The sequence below is a fragment of the Xiphophorus hellerii genome, chromosome 14, assembly GCF_003331165.1.
Source record: "Xiphophorus hellerii strain 12219 chromosome 14, Xiphophorus_hellerii-4.1, whole genome shotgun sequence".
Classification (NCBI taxonomy): Eukaryota; Metazoa; Chordata; class Actinopteri; order Cyprinodontiformes; family Poeciliidae; genus Xiphophorus; species Xiphophorus hellerii.
Window position 1 is genome coordinate 20,166,592 of NC_045685.1, and position 21,709 is coordinate 20,188,300.

At 43.2% G+C, this 21,709-nt stretch overlaps 1 protein-coding gene across 6 annotated transcripts in view; it reads right to left on the reverse strand.

Annotated features, from left to right (window-relative positions):
• Positions 1-1,313: 1,313 nt before the first annotated feature.
• Positions 1,314-21,709, reverse strand: part of kdm6ba (lysine (K)-specific demethylase 6B, a) — a 110,498-nt gene continuing 90,102 nt past the window's right edge. For 3 of the 6 annotated variants that reach the window (XM_032582789.1, XM_032582793.1, XM_032582792.1), the window contains 21 exons: positions 15,780-15,856; positions 13,679-13,800; positions 13,435-13,558; positions 12,367-12,462; positions 11,968-12,247; positions 11,805-11,858; positions 11,475-11,642; positions 11,204-11,377; positions 10,561-11,109; positions 6,756-10,120; positions 6,536-6,662; positions 6,309-6,414; positions 5,456-5,756; positions 5,315-5,383; positions 4,927-5,075; positions 4,698-4,812; positions 4,423-4,610; positions 4,199-4,340; positions 3,965-4,091; positions 2,982-3,152; positions 1,314-2,885 (listed from right to left, as the gene is read on the reverse strand). In XM_032582789.1, the coding sequence (XP_032438680.1) occupies positions 2,868-2,885; positions 2,982-3,152; positions 3,965-4,091; positions 4,199-4,340; positions 4,423-4,610; positions 4,698-4,812; positions 4,927-5,075; positions 5,315-5,383; positions 5,456-5,756; positions 6,309-6,414; positions 6,536-6,662; positions 6,756-10,120; positions 10,561-11,109; positions 11,204-11,377; positions 11,475-11,642; positions 11,805-11,858; positions 11,968-12,247; positions 12,367-12,462; positions 13,435-13,553 (6,318 nt within the window). In that variant the 5' untranslated portion in view covers positions 13,554-13,558; positions 13,679-13,800; positions 15,780-15,856 and the 3' untranslated portion in view covers positions 1,314-2,867. Of the gene's footprint in view, positions 2,886-2,981; positions 3,153-3,964; positions 4,092-4,198; positions 4,341-4,422; positions 4,611-4,697; positions 4,813-4,926; positions 5,076-5,314; positions 5,384-5,455; positions 5,757-6,308; positions 6,415-6,535; positions 6,663-6,755; positions 10,121-10,560; positions 11,110-11,203; positions 11,378-11,474; positions 11,643-11,804; positions 11,859-11,967; positions 12,248-12,366; positions 12,463-13,434; positions 13,559-13,678; positions 13,801-15,437; positions 15,663-15,779; positions 15,857-21,709 lie in introns of all 6 variants that reach the window. The other 3 variants (XM_032582790.1, XM_032582794.1, XM_032582791.1) reach the window with 2 other exon arrangements.

Below are 21,709 nucleotides of genomic sequence, written 5' to 3' on the forward strand. Positions count from 1 at the left end.
GAGCAGCATAAACAAACTTCAAAGTTGTGACCATCGTGATTGCGCCAGTGGAACGTGATTGTACGGCCCAAGTGTTTTGTCTTGGCAGCGAGGAGGACGTGAACTCTTATCACCACCTGCCTGCAGCAGGGTGGACAGATATACGGACGGAGGTGGTCTTCCTTTGTGTTTTCAAAGCAGGATTTCCTCCTGCTTGTCCCTCCACTGCCCCTTTGGCCTGCAGCGTGACCCGACAACGCGGCCACCTGCCAAATCTGTCGTTTCACATCAGAACCGAAAGTTGAGCCCGCAAACAAGCGGCAGAAACCGGGATAATGCAGAGATTTCTTTTGTCGACGGCTCTTTAAACCTTGATGTCAAATTTCTCAACCATCGCATCGTCGACATACGTCTGATGGAGCGAACAGGAATCATGAGGTCATTGTTGCCCTTGGAGCGAATTACATCCTGGTACATTTCTGTTTTAAAAAGCAAACTTTAGTCGTCTGTTTTCTTTCTGTGAGCCCAAGAAATGTAATCCCGCCTGTGGATTATCAGGGAGGAAACTGAGCTCTGACGGTTTTGTTACCGCTCTCCACTTTTTCCTGCGCTGCTATCGAGGAAGCTTGTATAAGCTCCTTCCTCAGTTTACACATGGAAGCATTTTTTTAAATACATATTTTCATTGTAACTAACAGCATTCCCAGGCTAATGAAACAATCCAAACAGATGATTTTAAAACTCTCTTTGACAAGTCTCATATAAAGCATAGTATGCAGATATATGGAGTTGCAGTGGTAAATTGTTGAATTAATTTGTAGGATTTAAACTATAACGATGTACAGAAATATATATTTTTTGCAACATAAACCTTTAGGGCTGTACAATTAATCAACAACAATGTATTTACAATACATTTTCAGACTAGAAAATCAGTAGATAATATGTCTGATAAAATTTTCAATAATTTCACTGGACTCTGATCCAGAACCACACAGCATTCTGGGAGATGTAATTATTAATATTTTAACAGTTTGCTAATGTCTTTTATTAAGACTTTCTGGCTGAAGTTGCCCTTGGAAACATTTATGATCTTGATAAGGCCCAAAAAGAAAATTAGTTCTTGCAAGGTGTTCGACCCGGTAGCTGCTGAGAAAGTTAAAAAGTAATAGAAAGTGACCCAGATGAGACAGTTTTTCCACTGGTTCTAAGCAGATGTCTACTTGCTCACTTCTGCAAATATTAACACTAAATCAAATGATCTCAGCATCAAGCTAAACAATTGAATATGGTGAACTTTTTCACTGATAAAAACAGGGAAAGAGACCATTTGCCTGGATTTATCAAGTGTTTATTTAATTAATAGTCATAGTAATGTCACACAAATTCACAAGTGTTTAAGACATGTCTGGCTCAGTTTGGTGTGTGTGTCTGCAAGTAGGTCTGTGTGAATTCGCTAAAACAGTGCAGTTATAAATAAATGACCACAAAGAGAAGGAAAAGGTAATATTGCAACAGGAAAAATAGATTTCTCAATTTTAGAGGACAAAAAAAAAATTGTTCAAAAGAGAACATTTAGCACCATCTATCCCATTATATTCAACAAATATCATAAAAATCTTGTCTAAAAGCCCCCTATGTAGTAAAAAAAAAAATAAAAATTACCATTTCTCAAAACACTTTGGAAAAAATTTTTTTTTTTCCTTAATGAGGATACAAACACAGCATTCCATTAGTCATCTCTACGTGAGCAGTGTGGCTATCATCTACAGGAAAGGTGGTGTTATATTCAAGATAAAGATTTAATTCAATATATATCAGGAGCGAAAAGGCAGAGGTCGAGAGGCAAGCACCAGGAAAACATCGGCCTCCACCGCCACAGAGATGCCTCCATGTTTCAGTTCATACAAAGCAGTCACCGTGTCAAAAAAAAAAAAAAAAAAGAGGAAAAACAATGTACAATTCATTAAAAAGGGAGAACATTAATATCCAATAAATAGAGAAAACATTTTTTTAAATTAAATGTACAATTGCTAAAAGAAAAATAACTGCATACTGAAAAGAGAGGTACAGCACAAACCTTTTTTTTTTTCTGGACAAAGTTCATACAGAGCTAGAAAAAAACAGAACAAAAGACCTGATGATGTGTGACAGCTGAGTATTAATCTCCAGAAGAAATAAAGTATAATTCATAGGAACAAGATTTACAACAAATACAAGCATCTGAAAAAAAACCCCACCAACTCAACCCCTCCCCTTAAAAAAACTGTTGCTAGAACCCGTATTTTTTGAAGCATTCCAAAAAATTGTAATTTTTAAAATACTTAATGCTTTAGAAAAATGTTCATATCTCTATTATTAGTAATTTCATTTTCTTTCTTTTCTAAATACAAGGCCAATGTGGTATATATCTAGGCTAATCTAGTTTAGAAAAACAAACTGAAACAATAAATTATTTAGAAAAAGACAGCACCCCACGAAATTTTCAAACGGCATGTACAAATTTCAGTATTCAAGACAACAACAAAAAAAAAAGCGCCATTGAAACAGTTTCTCCTCCACAGTTTGTTCAATGCCAGCACCAGCTGCCCTGCTGCCAGGGTTTCTGCTTAAAGCACCATCTGAGAGTAAACTGGGATTTTGATGGCAGCTTGTTTCTTTTCTTTCTTTTTTTTTTTCCCCCACTTTTGATTCTGTAAACAGTAACAAGTAAACGTATTCAGCTGGATGATCAGCAAATCGTTGCAGTAGCAAAAAAATAATAATAATAATGAAATGGTGGGCTTAGAAACCAAAGTGAAAACTGTCTTTTTTTTTTTTTTTTTTTTCTTGTCCTGGCGCTGCAGGAGTTTTGGTTATGGCTGTGGACACCCAGAGGAGGAGCTCTGTCACCGAGAGGAGGACGCCTGGTGAGAAACACAAAAACAGCCACAGTTAGACGGTTACTCTGAGACGGAGGATTCTCCGTTCGGAACGAATCGGAGCTGGAAAGGTTTGCTCACCAAGACGAAGGAATCGTATGCGTTCATGAGCTCCTCTATGCGGTACTGCTCCAGCACCACGACGTTGTTCAGGTTGGGGCTGCGCTGTCGGGCGCAGTCCTCACAGTGAACCACATACGTCTTCCTGCTGCTGTTCTCACACGTCACAAACAGCAAGTTGAACACCTCCACCTGTGGCAGAAGGAGTTTGTTTCGCACGTTAGCATCGTTGCAGTGGCCTCCTGCCTCGATTATGTTTGTAAAGCCCCAAAAAATATTCGTTTAATGTGATATTGGTACGACTTAGCAACATCGTGTGGTCGCCTTTTTGATACTGAATTCTGTTTTTAGATTAGGTTATTTTAGTAAATTTTTGATGAATTATGGACATAAACACCAATAAATGTTTAAACTGCCCCCTATTTTGGCCAGATAACTCCTATAAAATGAGGAGCTCTTGATCAAACTAAAATAAACTCCAGTAGGCAGATAATTATTAGTCACAAAGCCGCATTTTCCTGCAGTCTGATTTTTAAAAAAAATGATTATTTAAAATGTGTTTTCGCTGTTAAAGAAATTTTAAATTAAGTCTAGACTAATTTGAATACAGTACAAACAAAACGTAGGTCTGGATCACGGCACCATCTATCCCATTATAGTAATAATTTCTACTTTCAGGTTTTAAATGGAGAAAAAAACTTTTGAATGAGTAGGGATACTTTTCTTCTGTGGGATGTTGATATTTGTGGAAATTTATGCTTAAAAAAAGCAAGGAGTTTCTAACCTGAAGACAAGAAAATATATCTATTTTTCCTTTGCTCATTAGGACCCAATTGTAGATAAGAAAACCTCCGTTTGAGAAATTTTAAGTCTGTAGAGTATTGGGTACTTTGGGTTAATTTTTTACATTTCCATGAAAGTGAATATAGTTAACTTCATTGAATTAATGCAACTAAGTCTTGAAATGCAAGACGTTTCATAGGCGTTGACCGATAAATACTCACATCACACTCGTTGCAGTAGTAGGCAGGCTCATCTTTGACCCGACTCTGATAGGAAATCTTCTTTCCCTCAGATACCAGTTGGTCCCGTAGGATCTGGATGTGTTTCATGGACTGCAGCAGGCAGTGTCTGGAAAGAAGTTGGAAAATGTTTCTTTAAAGTGGCTTTGGATGGTTTATGTTTCATTTGTAGATGTGGAATAACTTCTCAGTTTGTTAATTTTAATCTGTTCTTACTTGATCATTTTGTAGGTGTCTGGATCGGTGATCTTGACAGTGCGGGCCACATTCCAGGAAACATGAATCATAGGAACGATGGATTTGACTTTCTTCACTTCGTTCCACTCAAACCTCTCCAAGGCCAGTTGGTACTGGTAGCCTGTCGGCATAATTTTTGAACAATGAGACAAAGATCCTTGCAGATTCAATCTACATTAAGCCACCAGAGGGCGCCCCCTTACCGTTGAGAGGTCCGACGTTCCAAGCAATGTTGTTGCACCAACCCACGGCCTGCACCCAGTGAACAGTACCGGCATTGATCCACACCAAGTCTCCGGGCCGCTGGATGAAGCGATAAACGGGAATGTTGGCGTTGTAGAGGTCCTCCAACACCGGCCACCAGGACCCTGTTAAGTAGTCCACTCCATGCCTGAAGAGAGAAATGAAAAGAAATGTAATTGACTGAATTATTTAAATATTGGATTACAAAATCATCATGTTATCTTCCTCTGCTCACTTTTCACAGAAGTCATTGATGGCCTCCCAGTAGTCTTCATGCACAGAGAACCACTCGCAGTCCCCAGGGCCGATGTTGATGTTCACTGAGCAGAAGTTATTATTTTCCTGGTGACCTGTTGAACAAAACCACATAATATCAGCAGCAGTATTGGTTTATTGACCTGGGAAAAAAAAAAGAAGTTTTTCTGTGTTGTAACATTTTTTTGCCATGTCCGAGTGTCATTTACCAGGCGTCCGGCTGCCAGGAACCTTCATGTAGAGCTGGACGGTGTTCATGCCGAGGATGGTGTGTCCAACGTGGCTCAGCATGTTCCCACTGGAGGCGACGCGCATAAATGCTGGAAGCTTCTGCAGCTCCTGAAGCTGGGCCTTCCACCTGAGCAGAGGTAACACATATGAAGCCTGCTTTCAGCAAACATTATTTACATACCAAATGTTTCAAACAGTTGCAGTCAGGACTGGACATAAATGTTATCGACTTTGGGCTTCGAATGAGTCAAACTTATATATTCATCTTTGATGTTTAAATAAACGCCCAGTAACGAGTTGCACCACGTGCTTTCTTTAGCCATCAACATCCCTAAAAAAATAAATAAAAATTGAGCTTCTGCTTACCTTTTGGGATCAGACAGGTCGATATTTGTGCCAAATTTGATGATCTTTCCAACAGGCTTCTGCTCTCCACTAAGAAAAACATGGCTGTTAGAACATGATTCCAATCTTTTAAATCTCTATCGCATTTAGTGCCATACATACTTGTTGCTCTCTTTGGAGCCATCTTTATTAGCATCAGCACCAATGAGTGGCTTCTTCTCGTCATCTTCATCCTCCTCGTCGCTGCCTTTCTCTTCCTGGAGGCTCTCTTGGAAGCTGGAGGCCTGGTACTGGGCATACTTGGCGATGGTGGTGTAGGAGCGGCTGCTTTCGCATGGCCAAGTCTGACCCGTGCCGCTGGCGTTCCAGTTCTCATCTGCAGGCTGCTGCACCTGAGTCCTCACCTCAACCGCTTGGTCTGCGCTTGCTTCCACCAGAGACTTTGTGGAAAAGAGTCCCAAGTCTGCAAAACATTGAGAAAGAATGTTAGACATATAGAACAATGAAAGATTATAAGAAAGTCTGTTCCCATGGATATTAGCGATGACTTGACACAAGTCAATATTTCAGTGTAAATTGCTACGACATTGGGCTAAGTAAAACACTCTTCACTGAAGATGTTCCTACTGAAAGAAAAAAACTCAAAGCTAGATACTTTTGGTGTTAGTGGGGATGTTTAAAGCGAAGTCTGTCATAGCCATCTAAATACACTTTTTTTATTTTGGATGTGAGAGAGAGAGAAACAGAGAGAGACAGAGAAAGACTGCAGGAGATAACAGGAAGTCTAAATGTGGTACATCAAAGATCCTGTTTTGGAAGTTGCCGACTTCTAATCTTGAGGAAGGTGATTGAGAGTCAGAATCTACATTCTCTTATAAATACAAACTGATGGGTTTTTTTCAGTGTAATGTTGCCACTTTCTAGGCTAGAGCAATATTTTACATGCTTTTGATAGGGTGCATCGACAAATCGAGCCTAATTTCCTTAATTTTGGGTGACAGGTTGGGTAACGTACTGAGTCGAAGAGATCCAGCTAGTCCCCTAATGACCGTAACAGGATTCTTTGGGTCTGTGCAGAACTGCAGCAGGACCGGAGAGAAGGCATCCCTCTTGCTCTCCAACTGCAAACAAGAAAAAGTGATTCTTAGTCACCACAAGATGGCAGCACATTGCTGTGGCTTTCTAACTTAACACACTATGCTACAGATCAGAAACACAAAGTGTGTTAAGAAGTTGACATACATAGATGCTGGGTGTAGGGGGGTTGAGTTTCTCCCTAGGAATGGGTTCATCCATGCTTATGATGGGTTTAACAGAGAAGGCTTGAAGCAGATACGACTCTTTGAATTTCCCTTTGATACGAGCCGACCTGAAATCACAAGGAGACAGGAACAAAATAAATGTGGATGTACTTTAGGATTTGATAGTTAAAAATACTATTAAAGCTTCCATGTGAACTTACTTGCAGGAGCGGATAATCTCACTTGCAGTGTTCTTGATGCTGATTTCTGCGAGAGGAATCCTCTTCTCCTCCACCTCAGAGGCAATGAATGTCTCCCTGTCCCCGCTTTCCACCTTGATGAGCCGAATCTTCAGCTCCTTGGGCGGACCGTCCGAAAGCGCCTTTAATTTCATCAAGTCTGTGGAACCTAATAACGAGCCGGCGTCTGTGCCATTTTTGTGTTCAGAAGACACTTCCCCTGAACTCGAGGTCCATGCTGCACGCTCGCTAGAGGAGCCAAAGCCATCTTTCCGTTTCTTTTTATCCGATTCACAATGAGCTCGATCCTTCTCAGATTCTCGCCTGTGGAGATTGAGATCACCCAGAACTCTGCGGTGTTTTTTCTCTTTGTGGCTCTTGCCGTCTCTGTGGCGTTTGTGGCTGGAGCTGGAGGATGACGACGAAGAAGAAGCATCGTCTCTCTTCTCTCTGTGCTTCTTCCTTTCCTTCTTGTCCTTGTATTTCCTGCTGCTGTGGCTGTGACCATGTTTCCTTTTCTTGTCTTTGTGCTCCTTCACTTTCTCAGGTTTGTCTCTGTCCTCTGACTTCACTTGGCGGTCGGATCTATCAAGTGAATGTCGACACAGCATAACTTCACAGCTCTTTCCCAGCTCCTTCAGAGAAGACTCTGAGATTGTGGTCAGCTCTTGTTCGGTCTTGATGACCTTAATGGGCTTTATGGTTTTCCTCTCCTCCATGGAGTTCACCCTGTCCTCCATCTCTCCCTCATCTGTCCACACATCACTGTCCTCTGTTTTTATCTTCTTATCCTCCAGTAGTGAATGAGGAAAGGATTTCTGAGATGGGACAGCAGGACTGAATGGTGGGCTTGTTGAATCACTCGTGGGAGAACTGCCTTGCTGCTGGCGGCAGATATCAGGGCCAAGCGACAGCGAGGAGGAGTATTTGACACCAACCAGAGCGGATGGAGGTGGTCTCCCAAAAGGCCCTCCTCGATAAGCATACTTCTGGCTTTCCAACAGTGTTGCCAAAGACTTAAACGTACTATTTACCCCCGTCTGATGGAGGTGGGGTCTTTGAGGAGGCGGAGAACAAGACGGCGCCTCGGAGTCCTCCTCAGATTCTTCATCAGCTTCGCTTCTGATCTGCTCTGGGAGGCCATAGAGCTTAGCCAGGTCACTGTGGCGGTAGTTTGTATTCCCTACTCCAATTTCCATGTCCACAGTTGGCTTGGTGCTCAGAGGAACGCTTGGGGTAGCCTTATGGTAGACCTCCTCTTCCTCAAGGGATGAAGTTCGGCTACAAGGAGATGCCAGAGAGCCTTGCCGGCTGAGCACAGGTGGGCTTGGATTTGATCCCAAATCTTCCTGATTAGGCTGATGCTTTGTGGCTGGGATCAGGTCTGGGGCACACAGGTAGCTCTTCATGGGATCAGCACCTGGGATAAAATTGTGTATGAGAGCTGCACACCCGTTCTTCTCACTGCTGTACAGTTCCTCCTCTTTTTTGATCGATTCATCCAGCATTGCCATAATGTTAGCCAGACCATCAGGGAGCATTGTGGACATTTCAGAGGGCTCCTCCTCAAACTGAGCACTGTCCGATTCGGTACCATTGTTTTCCCAACTGCTTTCAGTCAACTTCTTGTTGATTCCCCTGGCAATGGCTGAGCTTGATGGCAGAGGTGGCAAGGGGAGGTTGTCTCTAGAAAATGCCTGATAAAGTTTGGGGGGCTCTCTAATTGCCAAGGTAGGGAGGTCTCTCTCCCTGCCGGAGTCTTTGGATTGGTTGGGTGCTGCTTGCATTGCTGGGGGTTTGCTGGGGTGTACGGGCTGGTTCATCCCTGAGGTATTGAGTGTTGAGGGATTAAATGCTGCGCCACCACCGCCATTACTCCCCATCTCCCTGAGCCGCTGCTTCTCCCTAGCGTACTCAGTTTGAGGTGTGAGGGGAGGAGGCCGTAGCCTCTCTGTGGGGTTGCTGGGGGCCTGGGCAGTCGGAGCGGGAGGTACACCGCCACGACTGAGCCAGGGGTACGGAGGTGACGCCTGGGAAATGGAGGGTGGTGCAGCTGAGGGAGGCGTAGGAACTGAGAGCGGAGGAGGTGGGGGCACTGTGGGGGTGTTTCCAGAGAGAAGTCTTTCCAGGTTTTCAATGGCAGTCTGCTCTTTTCCTTTAGCACTGCAGAGGCTTTCCTCTTTCTTCTGCTCCATCCTTTTTTCCTCCTCAAATTTTCTCTTCTCCTCCTTAGCCCTTTCAATTTCTCTCTTCTTTCTTTCCAGTCTCTCAGCTTCCCTCCTCTTTCGCTCCTCCTCTTGTCTCTCCCACTCTTTCCTCTTCCTTTCCTGCTCTCTCTTTTCCCACTCCAGCTTTTTCCTCTCTTCCTCCAGCTTTGCCAATTCCCTTCTTTTTCTCTCCATAAGAATTTTTTCCATTTCTCTTCTTTTCCTTTCCTCCTCCTGCTGCTGTTTCTTCTGTCTTTCCTCCTCCAGTTTTCGTCTCATTTCCAACTCTCTCTTTTGTTTCTCCTCTTCCTTTTTCCTCTCCTGCTCTTCTCGGTCTCTCCTCCGCCGCTCCTCGGCTTGCATATGCCCCTCCAGCTCGGCGTCAAGCTTGTCTAAGACATCTCCCATCGACTGAGGGACAGAAGTTGAAGCTTGTGGAGTGGAGAACATCTGTGTCGATGTGGAGTGCGGCTGATGATTCGGTCTGGATCCTCGAGACAAAGTGTTGACAGAAGGAAGAGAAGCTGGGCAGTATGTAGAAGGGGAATTGGGAAGAGGATTTGAATCTCTTCTTGTGATTACACTGTCCTCCACTCTTTGGTTCCCCAAGGAGAACAAAGATGATGAGGAAAATTGACGAGGAGGTTGTTGGGGGTTAGCCTGAGCATAGTATGACATCTTCCCATTGGTAGGCGGGGATCTTGTAGATTCCTGGTGTTGAGGTTTGGGCTGGTCTTGTTGTTGAGCCCGGCCTCTCTGACAACCTGGCTGCAGCAGAGCATCCATCTGAGATTTGGGGCTGGTGGAGTTCTGGGTCTTTGGATCTGTCATTCCTCTCCAACTGTTTTGATTTGTGCGGTTGTTCACAGAGCAACCACCAGGGGGTGACATAGATCTTGAAGAGACATTAGCCACTGTGACTCTGTCTGAGCTGCTGGTGTAGCGGCTGTTAGTGCAGGAGGACAGAGACATGGGGGGGTTGGATGTGATGACAGGCGTTCGGGTGGAGTTGGTTGGGGGCACAGTGGGACTGATGTGGCGCTGATGCTGATGGGAACCTGAAAGTCGACTGTCTACAACCTGATTGTGGCTCTGCTGGGGTTGAGGTAGCAGACCTGGAGGCGCGTAGACCCTCGACTCCTGAAAAACAAACAAAAAGTTACATCAGTTGGTGTTACTTCTAATTTTAAAGGCACAATTCACATTATTAAACATGTTTCCCAAGCTAAAAAATTTGTATGTTAAGGCAGATTGGAGATGCAACATTCTTCAAATCACTGGTGTGGTGTCTGATTTTATCAGCTACATCCCTCATTGTGTTGTATGTATGCTGCCAGTTTTGGTGGCTGACTTTTTTTTAAAGAGTCATTTATTTTATCCAAAACAATGACAGAGTAAAATAGTTTGTTCTGGCTCTGTATACTGGAGAACTGTGCTTTAGAACACAGCTGAAATCTAGCTATTACCAGTTATGACGTTCAAACAACTTGCTCGGTTTATAAAGCAGGTTTAGACATTTCTAGTCCATTATTGCACATCTATTACTGCCTCTCATACAAGCTTGACTGACTTCTACTCACCAGGGAATGACTGCTGGGTCTGCTCTGGTATCTCCAAGCCTCACTGGGACCACTTTGTTGCTGCTGAGGTACTGAGGTGCTGCTGGCAGGAGGAGGGGGTGGAGGAGCACCAGGGTGTCGTAGCCCCAGGTGAGGCTGGTAGTGGCAGTAAGGCACACTGCTGCTGCTGCTGTTGTTTTTGTTGCTGGTTGCAGAAGCGTTTGCTGGTGACGACTGAGCTCTTACCCGATGATCTTTGTCTCCCCTGGTTGGAGTAGGCGGTGTGTGGCCCCCACCGAGCAGGCTTCTCTGTTTGTTTAGACCACGGGGCTCCACAGCCTGGCAGGAGGGGCCCAGATCCAGTTTGGAGCTTGGATTTGGGTAGGAGGAATGAGGGGAGTGATGATTCACTGCCTGAGGTTGTAGCACATCTTTCTGCAGGTGGGGAGCACATCCCTGATGGTAGCCTCCCGGAGATGAGTTCGGAGGATGGGGTGAGAGGTTAGAAGGGCTGGAGGAGTTGGGAGAGGTCTTTGAGGTGTAGCTGCACATCCCTTGTTTATTACTTTCCTGATAAACCAGAGCACAAGAAAGAAAACAATTAACCATACACCAAAACAATAAAGCTGAAAATGAAATATAAAGATTCTGCATCTGTTTGTACCTGATACTCTTGTGGATGTTTTCTGTCAGATGTGTGGGGCTTCCAGGGGACGCCATTGTCCTTATGGATGGGGTTCCAGAAAGCAGGTTTTAGGGCATGGTGGTGAGTTGGAGTCTGCTGTTGAGACGATGATGGAGACTGGCCAGAAAAATGCTGCAACCCTGAGTGGGACACCTGCACATAGATTGAAACATTAAAGAAACAAACTGAACAATCAGACACTCGAGGACAGGCAAGGTGATAGAATAAGTAGGAATACGCTGTTGTGTACCTGATCCAAACTCTTTCTCCTCTTGCTGGGACTGGGGGTGTCCTCGACAACTGGATGAGGAGGTATGTGATGGGACACTGGAGGAGTGTGTTGGATGACCGAATGCTCCCCCAGAGGAGGACCTGGTCTCTTCAGCTGACCCCCCGGCATCTTCCCTGGGTAGCCTCTCTGTTGTGTGCAGAAATTAATGTTAATAGAAATATCAGAGAAGCTCATCAATAGTTTAACTAGATTGTCTCTTGTCATCGAATCAGTGAATGCCTGACTTGGGCTTGTCTTTTGTATATATAATGAAGAAACAAGGTCACAGCCAATTAGAGAGGCTCCTACCTGGTGCACCTGAGCCCGCATCTCTTCTCCCAGCAGTGGTGGACCCTGGGGATCCTGAAAACCCCCCCAAACCAAAGCAGATGATGAAACCAACTGAAAAAACATGAACGGTTCATTTGTTTCTTGAAGCATAGCAAGTGTCATCTTCGGTTCCCCCCCTCACCTTCAGCAGTGGGTTTGGTCGGTTAGGAGGAAGATGTGGGTTGAGCAGATGTGCGCCGCCACCGGGGTAACCATTAAAGAGACGCATAGTGTGGTCGTTGGGCAGGGACAGAACCGGATGGGGATGAGGGGCATGGTGGGAGTCGTACTGCTGTTCCCATACTCTGTGAGGAGGAGGAGGGGGAGGATGAAGATGTTGAGGGGGAGGCCTCTGCTGCTCCCGATGCATTCCTGGGAACATTGCTGGTGGGAGATCAAGCTTTTCTTCTCCCCGCATCGGCCTGGACATTCAAATAAAAGTTGAACATTGGTGAAACATCTATAGATAAGACATTTTTAAAACATTAAGAAGCTAATTCAAGGAGACCAGTACTTGAGTTTTGTTTCTTGGAGCTCTTACCCATTACTTAAATATTTACTGTGATGGTTTAATCCACCTAGCGCTGCAGGAGGTAGATGGTGAAGTAGCTGCGGTTGGTTCATTGCAGGTGAACACCTAATTGAAAACAGAAAAAGCAATGAACGGCTCAAAATCTGCTTTCAAATTCACACTTGAAGTTTTATGTCACTAAAATTGACTGACTTGGATTCTGAAGACGCTTGTACTGCTAAAATATAGTGATAATCACAGTAGCGATCTGCGGATTTGCACTTCTAAAATCTATATTTCACTAAATCTGAGAAATATACAACCTCTTTGGTGTTTAAGTACAGAAAAATTAATAGATTTTGTCTCTGACTATTTAGTAAAAGTTGAGTAGAGGTCCATTGGTTGATAACTAGAATCAGGCAGTTTTCATCTGAATTGGCCCCAATTGTTGACCATTAAAAAATGGTGCTGTTTTTCTATCAGTAAAGCCCAACACACAATGACTGTGTTGTTTTGTTCTGATCAGACTATTCACGTTCCAATCAGATTCTTACTTGACGCAAAGGCTCCAACTTGAGGATTCCCTCTACTGAACACGCAAGATTGAGTATTCACGCAGGAGTATGTAGTGGAAATCACAAGCCAGTCCGGCAGTAAGCAGATGCCAAAATGGATCGGGTTTGTCTTGGGCCTGTGGTGTGCTGTTACTGTATTTGATGTTCTCAGTGTCATTGAAATGTTTAAATGAAGTCAAAGGAAGTACAATATCTGTAATTTCTACTACTGTTCATTTAGGTTGTTTAGAACAGAAGTAGACTTCAGCAAATGCAGGCCGTTTTTGTTCTTTGCTAATAGGTTTAGTGGTTTTTAAACTTTTTCCTGAAAGGAGTCGTCCACAGCAAGATTGCAATTCGTAACCTGGGGATTTGGTTTGTTGTTTAGGAAAAGAAATGAAAATTATTCCTTGGTTCTCAGACTTGTAACTAAACCAAAGAGATATTGGTAGGACTTTGTTCCGAGCTGTAGCTCTAAGCTAGATTTGGCACTTTACAGTAAACAAAGAGGAAAGATTGTGTACTGGTTGTCATGGTTACAAACCTGGCAGTTGTCTGCCAGGCGCGGCCGCTCACGGGATGCCATGGCCCCCGGTTGAGTCCGTCCAGAGGGAAGGAGTCCCGTGTGCCTCGCCCGCTTAACTGCTCCACTGAGTGATGCATCCAGCCTGGAAATCAGCAACACCCACCTCATTAATACAAACACACATTTCTATCCCACAGTTGTAATTATTTCAACCCAGAATCTCGTGTTTTGTTGCATCTAAAAAGCTGTGATAGTTACTCACCAGACTAGCTGTATCTGTGAAGCCCTCCACTGCAGCACAGAGAGGGCCTCACTCCAACACTGAGAAAATCTGCAACGTCTGACTCCCCTGTCTTCAGCACCAGGAGCCTCGAAGCCAACTGGCTGCAGAGAGAGAAACAGAAGAGCCTGTGTGAGAGTGAGTAACACAGAGGCTCATTGAAAAGTCAACAAATGCCACTGGGCTCTCTCCATTATATGGAGTAGTTACAGAGAGACAGTGTTGTGTCAGCTGAGAGGGGACAGGGTAGGAGAGTGACCTACTAGGGCAGATTTTATGCTGAATGCTATTCAATGGCTACATCTTACTCCCTAATGCTAAATTTAGTTAATTTCTTTGACTGTCACTGGTTTATTTGTATACTTGAGCCAGTAGGAGGCAGCAGTGAGTTAAATGGCACAGAATGGGATTATTTCTGAGGCCCAGATGGCTCAGTGGGGAGCTCACCTATGAGGACAGATCTGGTGTTACTGTAATCCTAAGCATGGAGCTCCTGATAGAGGGGAAAGACTAAGAGTGAGAGGCTTTGGTCACGTGCCAAGAGTGTGCAGCATTGGAAACAAGCCAAGCTGCACTGTGGCATCAGGCTTGTGCTGCTTTAGAGAAGCCTGGGCTCTCCTTAACTGGATCTGTGTGTCTGTGTGTGTGTGTGTGTGTGTGTGTGTGTGTGTGTGTGTGTGTGTGTGTGTGCCCAGTGCATACACTAAAGTTTAATCTCATTACAGCAGGCGTGATAGAGATGAGGAGAGGGGGGCCAGCAGCGACAGACGGTCTGAACAGGATGGAAGGATAGATTAAGGAGAAGAGATGGAGCGGAGAGTGGGAACAGTGCCATGAAAACACCCATACACCTTCCCACACACACGGAGACCACACAAAAGAAAACAGTGGAGGTGGAAACACAAAGGAGAAAGACACAACTCTGTAGACTTAAAATGCACTTGTCAAGAAGTAAAAAGGTGAGAAGATCCGAAAGTAAGACAACAAAACCTGAAAAGCATGACTATTAATCTGAATCAGACAATAATCCAACTTATTTTTTATCGCTGTAAATATTTACTGATCAACTAGTACAGGTGGATGAACAAATCAGCTGACAACCAGAGTCTGAAACATCTTTTCGGTAAATGATCACATCACACGTAAACATTACCAGGCTCCTTAAGATGAATCTAGTAGCATGAAATTTACTACTAAATGGAAAATAATTATTCATTTTCACGAAGGTGCTTTAAAGATCTTAGTTCTGACTCCATTTTTAACAAACACCACTTTCTATAAAATGTAGAGAAACGTTTGTAGTTCAATGAGGCTGCAAGACAGAGAGAGAGCAAAATAATGTTGATATACATTACATAAAAGCTGCAGTTTTCTACTTCTAAATCCTTCAACCTCTGTCATAGAGCATGCCGAATTTGGAAACAGACTAAAGATATGAGTCTGTTTTCTAAGAAATTAACAACTGAGACAGTTGCATTAGCAATGTAAACCGCTGATTGCTATAATAAACACTAAAGACTATTTATTTAAAGATGTCAACTCCACAATTATTTTTGTCCAATATTAACATAATAAAAGATAAAACCTGTTTTACAGTGACTGTCTCTGCTCGCCCTATATTAAAGAGCTTAAAGAGAAATTATAGTCAGCTGGAAGCAGAATCAGCAGGTCAAGGCTTTACAAAACCCTAAATTTAAAATCAGCTATTAATTTTGATTAAGATGTTAAAAACACTACTCACTCAATGAAATTGCTTTAGTTGGAGTGTACCAGACACACGGTAAGGTTATGAGTCACTCCTCTTGCTCAGCAGAGTGCAGCACTCTTCCACTAGCTTTCCCAAATTAGCTCTGGACATGCGTAAAGGTTCCTCCCACCAGTTCCTCTTCTCTCACCAACTCTGGACGTCTCTCTCTATTTAAAGCCCACTCGCTCCACACACAGACACATAAACAGCCCACGGTCTCTATCTCACCCACCCCACCACAAAGGATCAGGCTCCACCAGATGCTACTGTGGAGCGAAGATAGGCCGGCAGAAACTGTCAAGACCCCACTGATGCAAGCACTGCAGCTGGGCTCACCTTTCAGAGTTAGCACCGAGTTATTGATTCACAGTTCTGTCAAATCTCCTCTTCAGCTGCCAATCATCTCTTCAGACCTGGAAAACAGAAAGCACTTCGTTGTCAAGCTGTCATAAAAACAACATGAGGCAGTACTCAGAGGTAAAAAGTGCTGTAATATAATAAAAAATAATTCTTGGAGGTCATTGAATATAAGCCAATACAATTATTTTTATTATATATCAGGAATATTTGTTTAATAATTAATTTTTCAATAGTGAGTAAATAGCCAGGTTTGACAAACTATAAGGTTTTTTAAAGATGTCGGATGCTAATCTTGTTTGTCCTACCAAGCATGGTAAGAACAGTGAGGCTAATATATTTTTATGGGGAGCAATATGGATTAGCTTAGTAAACATTTATTAAATAAAACAAGACTTGTTAGGCTGTGTCAGAGCAAAAACCAAAAGCCTAAGTTAGTATTCAGCATTAGCTTAGTGACAATGCTAATGCTAAAATCAAACATGGTAGCAAGCAGGTTCTTGACTCTTTTGCAGTGTCTGCCAATGAAAGTACATCTTAGCTGTGGTTGTCAGAGAAAAGTTTAGCATGCTGCTTTAGATAAATAGATTTAAAAATCCTCTCCAATTTTAGTTAACCCAGCAAACACGAAAATGTTAAGGGCAAACATGCTAGCAAGCTGAGTTTAACTCGAGTTGTTTCTGATGAACACCACATCTTAGCCGTGGTTGTCCAGCAAATACTACCAATATCATGGAGCCCATCTGATGACATGGGACCAAAAAAAAAAAACTCAACTTGTGGCCATGCCTTAATATCCAGTTCCTCATGCCCACAACTTACTAACTCGTGGAAACGACTTGTCTAATTTGTGGAGATGACTTGTTATAATTAAGTTGTTCCCATGAAATAAGTCATTGCCATAAATTAAACAAGTCGTTACCACAAGTTAGTGAGTCGTGGCCACGTTTTTGTTCCTCCCATGTCACCAGACTCTGTACAATGTAGAAAAGGTCTTACAAAGTTTCTTTCCATTTTCATAACGTTTTATGTCTCGATTACGAACCAGTTTTTTTTTTTATACAAGGCAAACTAAATGAATCTGTGAAATATACAACTTGTTCATCATTATTCTAAGGCCAAGAACGATCTAGCAAGGTTGTGATAGGAGATGTAGAGCTGTATTTGGTCTAGAAAATACAGCAGGATAATTTAAAATACAGGTTTTAAATTATCCTGCTTATGAACTGTTGATCAATATAAACACAAAAGTTAGAACATGGGCCGGCTCCCACAACAAGATACAAGATTTGAAAACCTATAAAATTTTCCGCCATACCGATAAAAAGCTTTAAAAGCATTCAACAACAAATTTGTCTTTTTGGATATATTTCCAGTTGTAAAAACACAGGCATAATATGGGAAAACAACAACAGTAAAGCCATAATAAGAGGCATGTGGGTTTAACATCTGACTGCAGCTGCTAACAGAGCAGATAGCCAGACTAGCAAACTAGCAACTTGATTTGAATTATTTCAACATCTTTTAAATTTAAAGAGAAATACCAATTAAAATCTACCCAAATAAAATATTTTAATGTCAACTTTAGCAAACAGATTACCAGTTTGGTTAACCAGTGTGAAGTTTCCTCCATTTCTAACTTCAGAAACAATAAACTGGACTTTGTGGAAAACCTGATGGTAGTCAGGAGGCGAGGGCCGGGAGGGTGACCCATTGGGATTCTCTCCTCACACTGACACAATGGTGAGACTGACTGAGTAATTTAACAGGCGAACAATCACAAACGGGACTGATGTCACAAAGAGGAAGAGTTGAGCTGGCCAAGTCGACCATTACATGTGAGGAAACATTTAATAAAACTCAGAAAACGAGGGAAGCAGACAGTAGACTGAACCACTGAGGGCAAACGGGGACACAGGGACCAGGCTATAATTACTTCTTTTACAAAGGGTGTGTGTTTATGTGTGTTGCGACCAAACAGTCTACTCCAGTTGCTACCCTGGCTATCTGTTTGCTCACAGCTACACCAGCAGCTGAGTGTGAGAAACTCAGTCTTGTGAAACAAGATCGTGAACGTAGACATCAAACCATGGTGTTAGATTCCAGCTCAGGTTTTATCACCTCAGTGACACCACCTACAGGACAATCTGTGAGAATGTGCACGATCATTACTCTGTTCATTTTTGGGGGGGAACCCCTTCCCCTTCCACCCCGCCGATGACTCAGCACGTTGGAAAAGGGCTTCCCCGAAAGCGGCGGCCGCAAAACTCCGCCTCCCTTCAGGACGCCACTTACAGTCAGGTGACCGTGGGCGTCTTTCTGCATCACCGCTGATGCGAGAGCGGTGGGAATTTTCTCGGACTAAGTGATGTCATGTCTGCTCCACTCACTACACGAGGCAAATCGAGAGTGTTTAGATATACAAACAGGATGTGATGAGCTACGAGGAGGGGGGTTTCATGCTGCGACAGAAATCAAACCGCCAAATTGCAAGTTAACAAGTTTTATGATTCAATCCATCCTAAAAGCTAAAAGTAAACAAGTTGGAAAGTGATTAAGTGTGTGAACGGGAGTGATTACTTTCACTTCTACCACGCAACCACAACTAGTTGCGGTATTTCACTGTGCACTCTTTAAAATCTAAACAAAATAGAAAGAGAAGAATCAAAAGAATTCCACTCTCTTTCTCAATAAAAACACATCCAGATGATGGACCTAATATGAGAAAATCCCCCCACAGTACATCTTGTTGAACAGAAATCCCCCTCAAATGACGGCACTCATCAAAGAGCTCTTCCTGTCAACACCCTCATTGCTGTGCTTGCAAATTATTCCCCTCCCTTCTGCCCCAAAAAACAAAAAAAAACATCAGCTGTGTGGGTGTAACCAAGGAGGTAGAGAGAAATTCAGAAATGTGACATTCCCGGTTTATACGGAAAGGTTAGCACCTTTCCTCTTTGCACCATCGTCGCCTGGAGCAAAGAGGAACAAACGGTTGAAAAACGAACAGGGAGTCTGAGTCAGTTTTCAGCCTGCCGTGCCAACCGCTGCCTGGTTCTGATCTTCCGCCAGACCAGAGAGGAGCAAGCAGGCGGTGACGACATTCGCAGCAAAAAATATCCATCTGTGGGACAGAGAGCACTGGCTGCGATTCTGTTTTTATCCTCCTCAGTGATACAACAATAACGTCAGTGTGACATTGCAGAGCTTCGTGATGGCGAGGCAAACACTAGCAGACAGAAAACAAGAGTGTTCAGCAGTGAGCATGACGCCGCTGAATGTAAAGATATTCTATAACAGTTACTGGAGAGCCAGTTTGATAAGAAACAAGCCGATTAGGTTCGGAGAACAGGCAGGAGAGGAGTTCTGGGGAGCGGAAAGACCAAGCTTGGGTCTTTTTTTGTGTCTCTCTCCTCATCTTGTTCCGCCTTCCCTCACGCTCTCTTCTCCATTTGGCCATTACATAATCAGTCCCAGATAAAGATCGTGTTCTGGAGGAAACACCAAATATTTCTCTCTCCCTCACATCCGTCCTCCCCTGCATGTTTTTTTGTTTTTTTTCTTTGTTCGTGCGTGAACAAACGTCAGCACATGCCGATCCTAGCCGGTGATGGGGGCTAACTTCATTTCGTCTGCCTCCTTAAACACGCACGCTTAGGAAACGCAGAGCCAATGAGGATCCTCAGGTCAAATGAGGACACAGCAAGTTGAACACTCCTCTCTTTTTATAATTAAATCCATCCATTTGTAACCAAAAGGAGCTAAAATGCATTTTATGCTTCGTACAGTTTCATCCATCTGGGGGAATATGTTTGAAACCAGACATCCCAGGAACATTCACTTAACAGGGTAAATTTGAGTTGCAACCGGTCATAAGGACGTATAGCATGACTGTCATCCTCTGTGCTACAGTGACAAATGGGCAGTGGCTGCTGGAAACCATTCAGATTGTGGGAAATTAAGCTATTTGTCGCAGGAAATGTAGGCAACCAGTACGCTCATCTATAAAATCACAACCGTCCATGGACAGTGTAAGCAGAGTCCGTGCGGCTCACAGGATACGCACAGTGCATCAAAGTATGAGGGAGCCTTGATATTACACATCTTCTACAATGTTGTCCTAACAAAGCCCAATCTAGCAACCAACATGGACATCTGAGGATATGTACATGAAGATTGTTGACTCAAAATGTCTATTTCGTAACAAAGAAAGAACTTGGAATCATCCAGATACTAATCATTTTTATTGACCTACATAAGAGAACGCGCATGGACACTTTGACTAATAAATATGCTGCTTATAAACAACTACAAGAACTAGAGAAATTGTTGGCTTCACATCAATTTACCAGCTTATGATCTGTGATTAAACCAAAGTTTAACGTTTTAGTCACAAGTTGCTGGTAGGTCATTTGCGAGATCAAAACCTTCACATTCAGGATCTGTTGGTATCTGTTGCAGATAGCGCCAACGAAGATGTCTCATCCTGGTTGTTAGGGGTAGACTTATTGACGCCAAGTGCTTTTTGTACCTTCTAACAGCTGCTTTCACTTGTTTGGGAGAAACAAAAAGACATTCACACGCAACCTGTTCATTAACATCCATTTAAAAGAAAAACAGTCACATTTAAAAGTAGGAAAAAGGGGCGCATGCAGGGAAACAAAAAGAATAGATGAGGATCTTTAATGAAAGGATCTGGGTTGAGACTGATGGCACATAACTGGGTTAGTGGGCTGCTCCTCACATAGACACTCATGAATAAAGATCAGCCGCTCGCATGTGTGACGTTACAGAAAAGGGGAACTGAGCTCAGGGGGAGAGGAAACTGTCGTCCACATCACAGGAAGTAGGCCTCCCTGAAGGGGTACCAAAGACCGTGGTTTCCTGTTTAAAAAGATGATCTCGCTTTGTTTTTAGCCGTCTGCTTTCACTTGCTTTCTGACAAATATTTACCTTTATAGATGTGTAAAAAAAACAGCTAAAACTTGCCCACATGGTTCCTGAAACACTCCTCTGAGACACACATCATGAGTGACTCATTCAAAGCCTGAGAAAAACAAGGCAAATCGCCGACAATGACTCCTGGTTGCTTCATCAGCCTCTCTCTATATTCTGGTAAACGTGAGCGACGATGAGCAATGACTCTTCTTTCCAGTTGCTTGTTCTTCATTTTCACATAAACTCAATGGAAACATCAGTTCGGTTCTCTTTTCAGACTCAAAAACAAGAACTTCACTCTCTGGGAAGACAAACCGAAAAAGTGGATGACTCAAGACTTAGCTTGACTAGAAAGTGCAACAACAATAATTCCTGATAAACCTGTAACGATAATGAGGACGTGGGCGTCTTATTGACAACTGACAGTGGCTCGATCATTTCCAGTCTTGATTTCCACGCTTCAGCAGCCCCAAAAGCCCCCAAACTTTCCATTCTGAGACAATAGATGCTCCCACTTTTTATTGGAAGAATAAAATCTCAAAAGTCCCCATTACTCAATTTGGTCAGACTCCAGGTGCATCTGAGTCCAAATCCATTCAGAATGTCTCAGTGATGTACCAAAGATTAAGAACCTTGTCCTTCCCAACGGTTACCAGGGGAACAGGCTGCATCTTTACTTTCTTCAGAGGAAGGACTTCATCATCAGGGTTTATATGAGGTCTTTGTGATCAACATGTTTACAGCAGCGCAGGGCAGTCTGACCTCACACACACACACACCAACTAATCCCCCCTGTTTTTTCCCTCTTCCTTCCCTGGACTCACAATATGCCTCATCAGCATGCAGTGTGTGGGCCAAAACACACAAAATAATAGGGATAGGTTTGTGTGAGGGAGAGCTTTATCACACATAATGACAGCGTGAGTACAGATGGCCCGGCGCAGTGTTTTATTTATTTTTTTTCCTCGTAT